Source organism: Furipterus horrens, unplaced genomic scaffold, assembly GCF_987537825.1.
Source record: "Furipterus horrens unplaced genomic scaffold, mFurHor1.1.pri manual_scaffold_10, whole genome shotgun sequence".
Classification (NCBI taxonomy): domain Eukaryota; kingdom Metazoa; phylum Chordata; class Mammalia; order Chiroptera; family Furipteridae; genus Furipterus; species Furipterus horrens.
Window position 1 is genome coordinate 68,319,528 of NW_028327180.1, and position 13,720 is coordinate 68,333,247.

Genomic DNA, 13,720 nt, shown 5'->3' on the forward strand with positions numbered 1-13,720 from the left:
ACCAAGAAGTCACAATCCAGGAAAACCATGTCTTCTGAATTGTGCTGGATCTTTGGCAAGGTCAAATTGAGGGTCAAATTGCATCAGGATTTGGCAAATGTACAAGTTCAGGACTTAAGTCTGAATCCAAGGGCCAGGGATTCAATGGACTGGGCATATGTCTATGATAGGGCCACAGTTTAAGGGAAACATAGCACTGGGCTGAGGTCACTCCTAGTTCCTCTTAGAGCAACCATGCTCTAATACTAGTTTACTAAAACTATGCTTATTTGGATGCTCTTATGATAGAGAATTCAACTGGGTACAGCCAATTCTACAGGCATAGAGAGTGTGTGTATGTACCTAGTGTGATTTGGAAGGTAATCAAAGACTAAGGATCAGTCAAGAACTGAGCAGTTGCAAATTATAACAATGCAACTCCAATAAGCTTATGTCAAAAAAAAAAAAAGAAGAATAAGATTTTGTTGAGAAACCAAATGATTGCAGTGGCACCCTGTCTCTAAGGACTCATCATCAATGTGTCTGTCACTATGCTCCCTTTTAGCTCTGGTTCTTCTTGGGTGGCAGCCTTATTTACCCTCCTGCTAATAGGCTTCTCCCACATGGCCAGAACAAGTAGGATTTAGCTCCAGACTTGTGTTCCCATGGCTTGCAATCCAAGATGTAAAAGAAGAGAAAAATTCTCCTTCCTCAGTGTCCACAGATAAATAATTCCAGAAAGTTCTCTGATTGTTAGGTTTGGATTAGATGCCCATACCTGAGTCAATTATCTTAGTGAGGTTGATGGGATACACTGATTAAGCCAGACCCAGACGTGGAGCTGCAGCCTGGAAGGTGAGGCACTGGGGTTGGCAACCCCATTAAGACAACATAGAGTGGAAGGTTGTTCCCAACGGAGAGAGGGTGCTATTATCCAGAAGAGAAAAGTAATGCAAGAAAGACAAACAGCAAATGTCTATTAGAACACCCAAACATTCCCCAAATACTATCCCTTTTCCCCTTGTCCGAGGTTTCCATGTCACTAGACCTCTATGTTTTACATTTTTAGGTTATATCTGCCTGATATCATGTAGAAGAAAGATAGATGATTGATAAACAGTTAGATTGCAAACGGATCAAACCATGCATAGCTGACAAATGAAATGACAAACCTAGGTCTATAAACAAGTAAATAAAGATTGAATGCAAAATAAAACTTTTATATACTGAGCTTTACATTAAGGAAGAGTTAGATACATAATGTTGGAAAGTATGAAAAGCAGCTTATTTTTTAAAGCAAACTATAAATAAACATAAAGCTATATTGAAAAAATATATCAAAAGGCAACTCATGTGGTTGGGCATAAAATACAGAAGTTGAATACATCATTACAGTCTTGCCTATTCAAGCAGGAGCTCTGTGATTGGCCACTCAAAGAAAGTGTCTCCTCGGAATTCTGGGAAGACCAGTTCACTTCATAAGTAGATACTGTCTAATGGTCAGATTTTATCCTTCAGATAGGATCTAGGTGACCAAAACTTTATCAGAAAAGTGACTTCATCTCTGAAAAATTATAAATAACTTGCAAAAAATGTAAATTTGTTAGCAGCTGTGGTACTTAGAGACTGATGTGGAGAACTTACCGTTTTAGCCCCAGTAAAAATTAAGGCCTGACCTTGACTATGGCCATCACCCTCTCTCCCAAGTGTAGGCCCATGGCTTGGCTCACCTGAGCTCCGGGTCTCATACTTTGCCTCAAACTAAGATTACATTATGAATGTGGAGTTTCCCAACCCCTTTGCCATAGTTGTTGTCTGTGGAATTTATTGTTTCATTTTAGATGCCAACTTTTGAGGGTAAACTTCAGATGATAAATCCTTGTCCACACCTTATAAATTGGGACTTATTTGGAACCACCTAGATATAGCTGGACCCTCAGTTGGAACCATCCCAGCCAGGGCAGTTTATGGAATGGGATAGATTTAGGAACCTACTCCTTAAAAAATGAAATTGCTAAGTCAAAGTAGTTAATTTTCCAGTATCCACATACATGTTAATTACTTAAAAGTCTGTCTAACTAGTGTTTGGTTTTCCAATTTTTGAAAAATTAGAACATAGAGAAAATAAAATGATCAACTAAATTACCTACAACTCTTAACATTTAGCTCTGTGTAATTTGAGACTTTATTCCTAAGTAAATATAAAATGTAAATATATTTTTCTTTCGCAGGAGTAATTCTGCCCTATAACAAATGTTTTACTACCCCATTTTTAAAAACTAAATGTATTATAAAATGTTTTCCATTTAAGTAGATATTTCTCTATTACCATTTAAATTTGTTCTATAACTAACATCATATATAGTATACGAAATGAAGATTTTAGATTATTTCTTCCATTTTTATGACTGTATATAATTCTGTGATGACATCCTTAGAAACTTTTACATTTATTTCCTTAGGTTCAATTCCTAGAGGTGCAGTTGCTGGGTCAAAATGTTTGCAGAATCTTTAGGGTATTGATTGTTAGACAAGGTGCCATCCTGGAGGTGTAAGAGTTCTCATTACCTTATTCAGTATTTCCTACTATTGGGGGAGGGATAGCATCATCACCATGTAGCATTCCTCTAAAGACACACTTTTTTTTTCATATTTTAACATACCTGAAATCATATTGCATTTCACACTGTGTTATCATTTAATTTGCAACATTCTTTTCTTTCTTAATAACCTATAAAGTAACAGCATGCCCTGTAATCAATGGCATCTTAGATTCCATGAAATTCAGTGTTCCATCAAAGCAATCTTAAGTTTGGGCCCAGCTTTTCCTGCCATCCACCAAGCTCCTGGGCCCAGTTGCCCTTGCTAACTACTTACAGTGTGCTCAAGGTATGTAAATTCAATTCAACTTCTGTGCACGTCCCTCTGCATATGGCTCAGGGAATACAAAGACGAACATGACAGTGCTGAGAAAAACTTAATTAGGAAGGTCACTGCATAAAAACCACATAATGAATTTTACCTCAAAACCTTTGTGGAACAAGGCAGGATATAAATAAATAAATAAACTAGTCATACAGAGGCCAAGTAGACATGAATTTCATATCTTCTCCCCCACGTGGTTCCTTTACTGACCCAGATAATCCAGAGTCTTCTGAACTGCCTGTACTGCCTGGAAGCCGCCCTCTTCTTGACACGCTGCTCACTGTAATTCACAGGGAGTCTTCTTTCCTCATGCTCCTTACCTGGCCAGTTCCTTCTCAGCCTTCAAAACTGGGTGCAGAGGCCACCGCCCTTGGGAAGTTGCCCTGAGTCTGTCTCTCCCCCCCCTCCTTCTGTCATTATTGCTTCCACAATACTTATCACATAGAATACCACACAGCGGGGTGACCTATTTTCATGCCATAGGAATGAGAGGGTTGGTATGGCCCAGCATGCAAAATTCTGGGGAAAGACAGGCCTGGTGCAATCCCGGCTCTGCCGCTTGCTTCCTCTCTCTCCTTGGATGAGTTCTGAGTAAGCACTCGCATATCTGAACTTTCTTACCTGCAAATTGAAGTCAAGATCACCTAGTTCAAAGGTTGGTTGGAGGACCAACTCTAATAAAATATATGAAGCATTTAGTAGAGGCGCTAGACATGAGAAAACAATGAATTTAAAAAAAAAACAAAAAACACTAGTGCTACCTAAGACACGGAGGCAAACACACACAGGAGACTTCCAGCCAAGATGGAGGCCCAGACCGACATGCTCCATCTCCCTCCACAACTAAGAAAGAATACAACATACTTCAAAACCAGAAATAACCAGAAATTCCAGAAAATAAATAGAAATCCAACGAATGAAGTTATAAAGAAGTGGTGCTCATCTAGACAGGTAGGAGGGGTGAAGCCAGGGCAGAGAGGTCAAGTTGTGCTGGTGGTGGCAACTGTGGTGGGACAGCGGTAAGCACAGACACCCCTATTTAAGGGAAGGTGAGAAGTGCCTGGAGAGCACCCCTGGCTGCAGACCAGACTCGTCAGCTTGCAATTCCAATGCTGGGGAAGGCAGACCCTCATTGCCTTGGATGGTGAGGCCTGGAGGAGGAGGGTCTCGGTCTCTCAGCAGAGAGTGAATGGCAAGAATCCATCTTGGACCACCACCCACACAGAAAATGCCACAGTGTGGTGAGAAGGGTCGCCTGGTTGTGATGAGTGCACAGAGCTCCACCCCCTATACCATAGGAGGTGTGACAGCCCCACCCAGGAAGCAAAGGTAAACACAAAACTCTCAGGATGGCACAGATCATGATAGAGATCTCGGTGACACAGCTGACCAGACAGCAAATATCTAATCTAACAAAGCGACAGATAGGAAATCTTTCTAAGACACAGTTCAGAGCTTTGATTATACAAATGCTTACAGACCTAACAGCAGATCTTAAACAAGACAGGGAAGGAATGAAGGCTAGTCCTGGTGAAATGAACAAAAACACATACGAAACTAGTGGTGAGGGGAAGAAAACCAGGGATCAACTCAACAAATCGGAACATAGGGAAGGAACAAACAATCAACCAGTGCAGAAAGAGGAAACAAGAAATGAGGAAAATGAGAAGAGGCTCAGAAACCTATGGGGCAGCTATAAGCAGGCCAACATCTAAATCATATGGTTGCCAGAAGGTGAATAAGAAGAACTAGAAATTGAAAAATTATGTGAAAAAATAATGAAGCAGAACTTCCCTAACTTGGAGAAGGAAATAGACTTCCGGGTCCAGGAAGCACAGAGTTCCAAAAAAACTGTACCCAGGGAGAACCACACCAAGACACATTATAATCAAAATGTCAAAAATTAAGGATAAAGAGAGAATCTTAAAAGCAGCAAGAGAGAAGAAGAGAATTATGTACAAAGGGTCCCAATAATACTCTCAGCTGATTTCTCGAAAGAAACTGAAGGCAAGAAGGGACTCGCAAGAAATATTCAAAGTAATGAAAAGCAAAAACCTACAACCATGATTACTCTATCCAGCAAAGCTGTCATTCAGAATAGAAGGGCAGAGAAAGTGCTTCCAGGACAAAGTAAAACTGAAGGAGTTCATCAGATCCAAACCACTGTTACATGAAATGTTAAAGGGACTTGTTTAGGAGAAAGAGGATCAAAACTATGAACATTAAAATGAAAAATATATCACAACTACCAACAGCAGGAACTAGGGAACTGAAATAAAGGCAAACTAAGTAGGCAGTGAGAGTGGGAAAAGAATTATAGGTATAAGGAACATTTTGGGGGGAGATCAGCTGGGAGGGGGAAGGGAGGAAAGGGAGGAAAGGGAGGGAGATGATGCAGGAATTAAGAAGCATAGTAGGAGGGAGAGGAGTAGACAGGAAGATGTTGAGAAGAACTATATGCACAACCAATGGGCATGGACTAAGGTTGGGGGGGACAACTGGAGGGAAGGGGGTCACTGGGTGAAGGGGAACGAAGGGAAAAGAAATTGGGACAACTGTAATGGCATAATCAATAAAGCATATTAAAAATTTTTTTAAAAAAACACAGAACAAAACATTAGCTTGCCCTGGCTTGTGTGGCTCAGTGAATTGAGCGCCAGCTTGTGAATCAAAGAGTTACTGGTTCAATCCCAGTCAGGGCACGTGCCTGGGTTGCAGGTCAGGTCTCCAGTTGAAGATGTGCAAGAGGCAACCACATATTGATGTTTCTCTCTTTCTCCCTCCCTTCCCTTCTCTCTAAAATAAATAAATAAAATCTTAAAAAAAAAAAAAAAAGAACAACAACACCAAAAATAAAAAAAATACACTAGCTTTCTGGCTGCATCCCCTGCAGAGCAAGGAGCACTGGGAGGACTTAAGGTATATGCTTTATCTCTGTGACCCCCCCAGGGATCTGGCATGGAGTAAATTACCAGTACCGGAGTGCTCATGCAAAAAACAAACAAACAAACAAACAAAAAAAAAAAAAAAAACCAAGCCCTTTTCCATAGAGGCTAAAAGAAATTAGACAACAGACTTTTCTTTCTGCCTCAGAAAACGCTTTTTTGTTTTGTGAGTGCCCTCCTTTCTATCAGTCTATAGAGAGAGATTTTGATTGTTTGAGCCTAGTGATGTGAAAAGCAATCAGGAGGACTGTAAGAATATCAATAGAGCCACCTTTTTTGTTAGAAACCATCCATAATAATAACTGTCTAGGGTTGGATTTTTTTCCCTCTTTTTTTTTCTTTTTTTAATCCTGCTTACCAGACGTCTTAAGGTTGATAACAACAAAAGGTATCTCATGTATTAGCAAGTCTTGCATATGGTCATGAGTTTATTTTATTTGCTTCCTGTGTACACCCTCAGGGGATGTGGTGGTAACTTGAGGATAAGCAGCATGCATGACCAGGACAATGAGTGTAACAGTGGATGGACACTGTCTAAAATGACATTTTATCAAGTGACTCCACTGCTTATGTTGGGAAATCTTTGCTCTCTTGTGTGGTATTTAGATAAGATTAACTGCTCATAGAGACTAAGTAACTAAGGCCTAGCAGGAAGTTACCTCACCCCAAAATGCCTGCCTGGTGAGCCTTGTTGACACACAAAATGATGGCAATAGAGTTTATTTCCTCTGAGATATTGTTTCTTGGTGGAATGTCAGTGTATTTGGCCATCATAAAAGGAATGGCTACAACTCCTATTTATTGAATCCTCTGATCAGCCAGGTAGAAACATATTTTGTCTCTTAACTTACCAAGCAATCCCATAAGATAGGTACATGCCCATTATACAGACAAGGAAAATGATGCTCAGAAGTTAAGTTACTTGCCCAAGTTTCTGGGAGGGATCGGATCTGTGAATCAAGCCCAGCTCCATCTGATCTAAGCCTATGCAGGCCTCCAAAGTCAGGTCTCAGATCAGTGTAGCTCTAAGATTTGCTCACTTCTCCAGCCATGCTTTCTACCACCCTCTTCCAAGCTTTACACCAAAGACATACCAAATTTCTTTTAGTTCCTCCAACATACCATCAGAACTCTTTGTTTCTCTTCTCCCATCCCTTTTGCCTTCAATTTTCTTTATCTAGCACACACTTTCAAGCCTCAAATAAAATGTCACTTCCTCAGAGAATTCATCTGCTGACATGTCCACACTACCCCCAGATATTGTTGGGTGGCCCCTCCTGGTGCTCCCAGAGCTGCTTGGCTTTCCCCTGCAATAGTGTGGGTCATATGCATAGTTATGTCTTGTGTAATTATGTGCATTCTTCACTCGTCTGTAAGTAGCCTAAGAACTAGGTCTAAAACTGTCTGGTTTACTATTGTATCTTCAGTGCCTGGCAACAGGTAGGATTCAATACATAATAATGGAATGAATAAATACATAAATGAATCAACAGTAATGGATAGAGTAGGAATGCACTGCAGTAGGGGAGTGCTGATTTCCTATCTATTTTCCCACCTTCTCCATAATTCTGTATGCAAGCCAGCCCTGCCAAAGAACCAACATCACCATTTAGCCATCTGGTTCACCTTAACAGCACCTTTGTTTCTTAAAAAAATGTTTGTTCTCTTCTCCAATTTCTCTTTCAGCTTTGAGAAATAGGATCCAAGTTTCAAATATTTGGTTTTAAAATTTGAGCAACAGCCAGGCCTAGGAAAGACGTACATATATTCCTGGAGGCCCAAGTCTCCCCTAGTCACTCACCCCCACAAAAACACATACAACCCCCCCATTTGTGAGAGATTTCCTCTAATTCCTCATGGGTTCTGTTTGTCTCAGTAAGCTATATGCTCCTAGTTAAACTGTTTCATTTTGCTTCTATGTGGATGCTTGGAAATCTGCCTGACGTGGAAATATCAGAACAAAACAAAGTGATCATTAACATCATCACAAGTCTGGTTGATAACAGGGTTTTCTTTTGTTTTTTCTCAAGAATCGGGGGCCATAGCCAAAATGCTTATCTGATTGAGAATGGGGAAAAAACCCACTCTCGAAGAATCATAAAACAGCCTTTGATTTTTAAAAGAAATAATTAAGGTGAGTTTTGACCTGCTCACTAATCAGAGGATCGGGTTCCCTGAACACAGACTCTGTGCTGTTCTACTTAACCAGAGAGCAGCTTGGGCATTTCTCCAGAGTACTCCTTAAGGATCTAATATGTTAATTGGAAAAAAAAAATTCCTAGGAAATAACTTTACAAGCAAACAATTCATCCAATTGGAAACATATGGGATTAGTTTCTAATCCCTTTTCTTTGAAATCTCAGCTGCTGAAGAAAAAAAAGAAGAGCATTTTAAAAAATCAGAATTTTCAAAGAACAAACAGAATTAGTTACAATTCCAAGGTAGACTACCATTGGGTGTAATTAAAACAGTGTACACTCTAATTCCCACATGGATGTTTAGTGTGTCTAATGCTGGTAGAAGAAAAGACACCCTGTTTCCTAGGCCGTCCTTCCAGATTCCCAAGGCGGCTCTCACCTCCACAGCTGTACTCTCTCTGATGGATGGAGCTTTCTCTACCTCCCTCCTCCTCGCAGTGCTCCCCTAGTTCCCCTTGATACGCTTCAGCGTGAGTTACCTCTTGGCATGCATTAGGCATCAGTTTTTCTCTTCTCACTGTTCTGTCACGTTTATCTCAATCGCAGATGCGATGTGCATAAAGAAACCCTAAGCTGGGAGGACAGGAGTTAGCCAGCTGGACCACTAGATTCTTCTGTCTCTTCATGGCATCTATGGTCCAAAGATTAAGTATGTTAGGTAATTCAATCAATCCCTTAAAACCAGGAGAGAAAACTGAGGGGCAGGCCGATAGCTTGATAAGCTCTAGGGAAAAAAAAAGGACTTGAGTTGGAGAAACCCAATTCCCTGGAGATGGTCACGACATGGTGTGAATAGTTACTGAGTGAGGGGTTGAGCCAGTCTCAAGAGTTGATGACAAGGGTACTAAGGAAGGTCCAAAGAATTGAGGCCTCTCCTGTTGCCTAGGGAAGAATGATGGGAAGCACACCAGATTGTTGCTGAGGACCAGACCTGGGTAAGCTGCTGGAGGCTGGGGAGAAGAGTTTAGATTAATCCATTCATGTCCTCATTAAAAAATGAAAATCACACACATGTGCATACACATACATCCAGAGGCACCAACATGTGTACCCACACACACAATTCTCTCATAAGTTATGGTCTACATTAAAGATTTGAGGAAGTAACTTCTTTATTAGTCAGTCATTAGATAATTTAGGCATGTTTATTTCATCTATGGTCCACATTCAATGACCCATGAAAGACCAAGCTAAGCTGGGGGCTAGTGAAAACCTATAGAGAATCCTCAAACTGTACTTCGGACAATTTCAATCCTTTCTACCACCCACCCAGGCTTTTCCCATACCTGCTAATGAGGAACTGAAAGTGGCCTGAATTTTGCCTCCCATGCCTCTTGCTTACCCCCTACCAGAGTTGCTAAGAATAATGAAATGCCTCAAAAACCAAGAATTTGAGAAAGAAGGAAGATGGCATCTGAGTGAATCCCTGTAGGCAAACAACCCTTGAGTATGTGAACAGTTCCACAGGGTACCTTTGACTGCGCTTAGGTCAGTTGAGATAGTGCTGCCCATATGGCAAGGAGGGATGAGTGGGGGTGGGCACTACTACTGGACATTTCCAAGGAGGCCTGTTATGAACAAGCTCTTGTTACAACATTTCATCTTGAGACTGCAGTGTGGCCAGCCATTCTCTCATATCCCTTTCCCATTGTGTAGCAGAAGAATAACAAACAAGGTGGTTCCATGTTTGGAAACATTAAGATAGGCAACAAAAGCATGCACCCATAAAATAAATCCATCATGTTGTCACTTGCCAATGTATTATTGCAGAAGGCTCTGGTTTCAGTTACAGAGATATCACTTTCTCCTCCTGTCAACTGTAGTCATTGAGAAAAGCCCTAAAAAACTACCTTTGGCACAATAGGGGACAAAACTTTCAGGCTATTTTGGCAAGGTCAAATGAACACCAATGAAAATTTATATTCTCCAAGCATGTGGGGGCATGGGGTATGTTTTTAAAATGGCTTAATTATGGCATGGTGAGTAACTGGGCTTTTCCAAGTTAAAAGTAATAGCATGTGGTGTTTGTGGAGCACTTTCTTAGATGTTTAGTTATAACCAAGAAATTGGTTTCTGTCCTCCAAAAAAAGGGAGGTGGATAAAAAATACACAGAAGAGAATTTTTAGACTAACATGTCAACTGAGAGAAATAAGCGTGGGCTTTGACAAGAATGAGAACGTTAGGGGTCAGCAAAACCCACAGTACTGGTGATACCCATGTATGGACCTTTTCCTCTGCATTTTTAGTTCATGACCCTTTGTCCTCTGAGTTGATTATTCTTATCTCTCTTAACCTCACTCCCCTCCCTTTCTGTGTAGGTAGTAGAGGCAAAGATCACAACCCCAACCTGGAACATCTATTCAAAAATCCTTCATGTCTCTAAGCCTTGTCAATTCCCCTCTGACTCTCAGGACTCTGATATTTGCATCTTCCTTCCTCTCCATACCATGGAGTCATTGCTAGAATCCCTCTAGAATCATTCTTCTTTCCCACAAAGAGGACTGGACATTGAGAAGTTGTCCATTAAATAAAGGCCTATAGGTGTTGGTGTTATTGAAAGCAATACAGATGCTATTTCTCTCCCATATTTCTCATGACCAGCCACCTGACCAATCCAACCTCATTCCCACCTTCATACCTCTATCCTTGTTGATCCCTTTGCTGGGGTGCTGCTTTTCCAGAAAGGTATTTGCTTGGCTCGTTCCTTGCTGTTCAGCCCTCGGTGCAATTGTCTCCAACTTATGAAAAGCTTTCTTGACTATCCAATCTAAAGCCACCCTGCATTTCCCACTCTCTGTCATATAACCCTTATTTCCTTTATCTTTATATCACTATCATCAGAAAACTTTCATTGATTAGTTTATGTATTTCTAGCTTATCTTCTGCCTGTAGAGCACAAGCTCCATGAGGGCAGGAACTTCTGTTCTCCATCTCCAGTGTCTAGGATAATACCTGGCAGGCCATAGGCATTCAAATAGTTTTCATTTTAATAATTGTGGGAGTGTTTATTATGTATTGCACTCTACTTCTTTTCTTTAATCCTACCCAAAACTCTGATACAGATACCACCCCTGTTTGACAGATAAAAGAGCTGAGGCTTAGAGACGTGAAAGAACTTTTATGAATAGCAAAGCCAAGATAGAAACCCAGATGGTCTCTCTCCAGAACTTGCACTTACACCACTACTCATTTTCCTTATACATTGTGATATAAAAACCTTTTTGGAAGTTTGAGATTTGTGTCCACAAAAGTTAAGTTTTCTGGTTTCTTATAAGGAGCTTGGAAGTAGCCACTCCATCCTGACAATATGTAAAAAGTGGTACAGACTAAAAATTAACAACTTTTCTTGGACCTGTAAGAAAGGGGAGGACACAGAGTGAACTTCTGCCCCCAAGACTGGGGAGACAGACAGGCAAATGCAGGGTGTCATGCTTTACCAAAGCAGGCTCATGACGGAAACTCCTGTGGGAACAATTGTCAGGGAGGAACCCCGAATTGTAGCTGACAAGTCACTGAAGGCTTAGTGTGGATAACTCTGAAGTTAAAAACTCCAAGGAGAGCCAGTCACAGGGGGCCGGAGACCATGAGTTCATGACATTTACCTTCAGGAGCCCAACTAGATTCTCATAGTAAATCCTGGAGAAAAATTTGCTGTGCTTCCAGCAGGAACAGAGGAGAGGGAACCCTTTTAAAAATATATACCAAAGCATTCTGTTCTTAGCAAGGTCCGCCCTCAGAATAAACTGGTTAACCGGAGCCTAGCTGACCTTGGGGAAGGGAAATTGTCAACTACAGTCCACTCTAGCCATCCTGTCTCACCTAAGGATTGGGTGGGGGGTGGAGGAGCTGAGAATCACCTGTGAAGCTCACAGCCCAGGGTCACAGGTTCACTAAAAGACTGAGACCAGATTATCATAGGACTGTAGAACATTTCTTCTCCCTCTGCATTTTACTATCATTTTTTTTTTCTTTTACTGTAAGATGTTTATTGTAAGATAATTTACATGTATCTTGCTGTCTTTAGTAATTTAAACAATGGACCAAAAATTTCTTCTGACCAGGACAGCAGTAAGCTAAAAACAAATCAGCAGGCTGAATTTTCCTTCTTTACCTCTTGTCTGAGGACGAAACTTGATTTTCATTAATCCAGAGCTGCAGCACCAGAGATGATTTCAATCAACTCCTTTGTGATGACAGCTTGGCGGGTGCGGTTGAAGGTCAAAGTCAATTTGTCAATCATCTCAGAAGCATTCTTGCTCGCATTGTCCATGGCTGTCATCCTGGCACTTTGCTCACTCGTGGTGGATTCCTTCAGCGAGTAGTAGATGATGTTGGCCAGACTATATTCCTGGTAATTCTGCAGCACGTCAGCATCAATGTCGTCATAGATACTCATGCTCTCAGCACTTGCAATGGTATTAAGAGAAAAGATGGGCTTTTCTTCTGTCTTGTAGGATATGACAGACCTGAATCGATTAAAGACGATAGATCCTTCATCAAATTCATATCCAGAATTTAGTAATTCCAGGGCAATGACTGATGCATCTCCAAACGTAGGGGGTTTTCTTCCCACTTCTTTGAATGTCACCAGAAACTGGTCAGAATGAGTCCTATGAAGTATACCCCTAATTTTATCTCCAATTCCAACAATCTTAACTTCTTTCCCGGCTGCTGTAAGAGTAGCCACCTCATTTTTCATCTGTTTAGCAACTGAGGAATGGATAGCACCACAGAGCCCTCTGTCTGAGGATACGCCAATAAGGAGATGCTTCTTCTTGTCTTCAGGCGCCTTAATATCAGCCTTTTCATACAGAGCCAAAGATCCCACTCCATACACTCGAGCTGGTTTCAGCTCCCTTTCAGCTCGGGCATATTTTGCTGCTGCTACCATTTTCATAGACTTGGTAATTTTCTGGATGTTTTTGATAGACTTCAGCCTCCTGGTAATATCTTTCAAAGTTGCCATATTTCGAACCTGGATCCATTGCGGCTGCACGGCCCAGGCCGAGACCCCAACGACGCCCGCCCGAGAAAACATGGTGGTAATAGCCCTGTTGAAGGTCGGTCAGACCAGCCTGACGGCGCATGTGCAGGAGATTCCTACTATCATTTTTAAAGGACTGTTTATTGTGGTTCCTTTTACCCAGCACATCATGCCCAGTTATCAAGAAAATATTATGAGGCATACTAAAAGGCCAAAACGATACACAGTTTGATCAGACAGAGCAAGCATCAGAACCAGACATGACATGGATGTTAAAATTATCAGGCTGGGAATTTAAAACTATGACTAACAGGCTAACACTGCTAATGGGCAAAGCATGTAAGAACAAATGGTCAGTGTAAGCAGAGGAATGGAAACCTAAGGAGGAACCAAAAGAAATGCTAGAGATTAAAAAAAAAAAAAAGCTGTCATAGAAATGAAAGATCCTTTTTAAGGACTTATTAGTAGACTGGACACAGCAGATGAAGATCTCTGAGCTAAAGCATATATCAATAGAAGCCTTGAAAACTGAAAAGCATAGAAAGCAAAAACTGAAAGAACAGAACAATATCCAAGGATAGTAAAACTAGCAAAGGTGTAAGACATGCATAATGGGAATACTGGAAGGAGCAGAAAGAGAGAAAGGAGCAGAAGAAATATCTGAAACAGTAATGATTGAGAATTTTCC

The 13,720-nt window shown here is 41.0% G+C and overlaps 2 protein-coding genes across 4 annotated transcripts in view; one reads left to right on the plus strand and one right to left on the minus strand.

The window, feature by feature from the left end:
- Nucleotides 1-13,720, plus strand: part of PPP2R2B (protein phosphatase 2 regulatory subunit Bbeta) — a 431,926-nt gene that overhangs the window by 104,150 nt on the left and 314,056 nt on the right. The gene's annotated exons all lie outside the window — the stretch shown is intronic.
- LOC150000580 (ATP synthase F(1) complex subunit gamma, mitochondrial) lies at nt 12,035-13,137 on the minus strand. Its single transcript, XM_090289277.1, has one exon. The coding sequence runs from the start codon at nt 13,084-13,086 to the stop codon at nt 12,190-12,192; it is 897 nt and encodes a 298-aa protein (XP_090145403.1). The 5' UTR covers nt 13,087-13,137; the 3' UTR covers nt 12,035-12,189.

Excerpts from the sequence above, each read along its gene's own strand:
- LOC150000580 (XM_090289277.1), bottom strand. The coding sequence starts at position 13,086 with ATGTTTTCTCGGGCGGGCGTCGTTGGGGTCTCGGCCTGGGCCGTGCAG.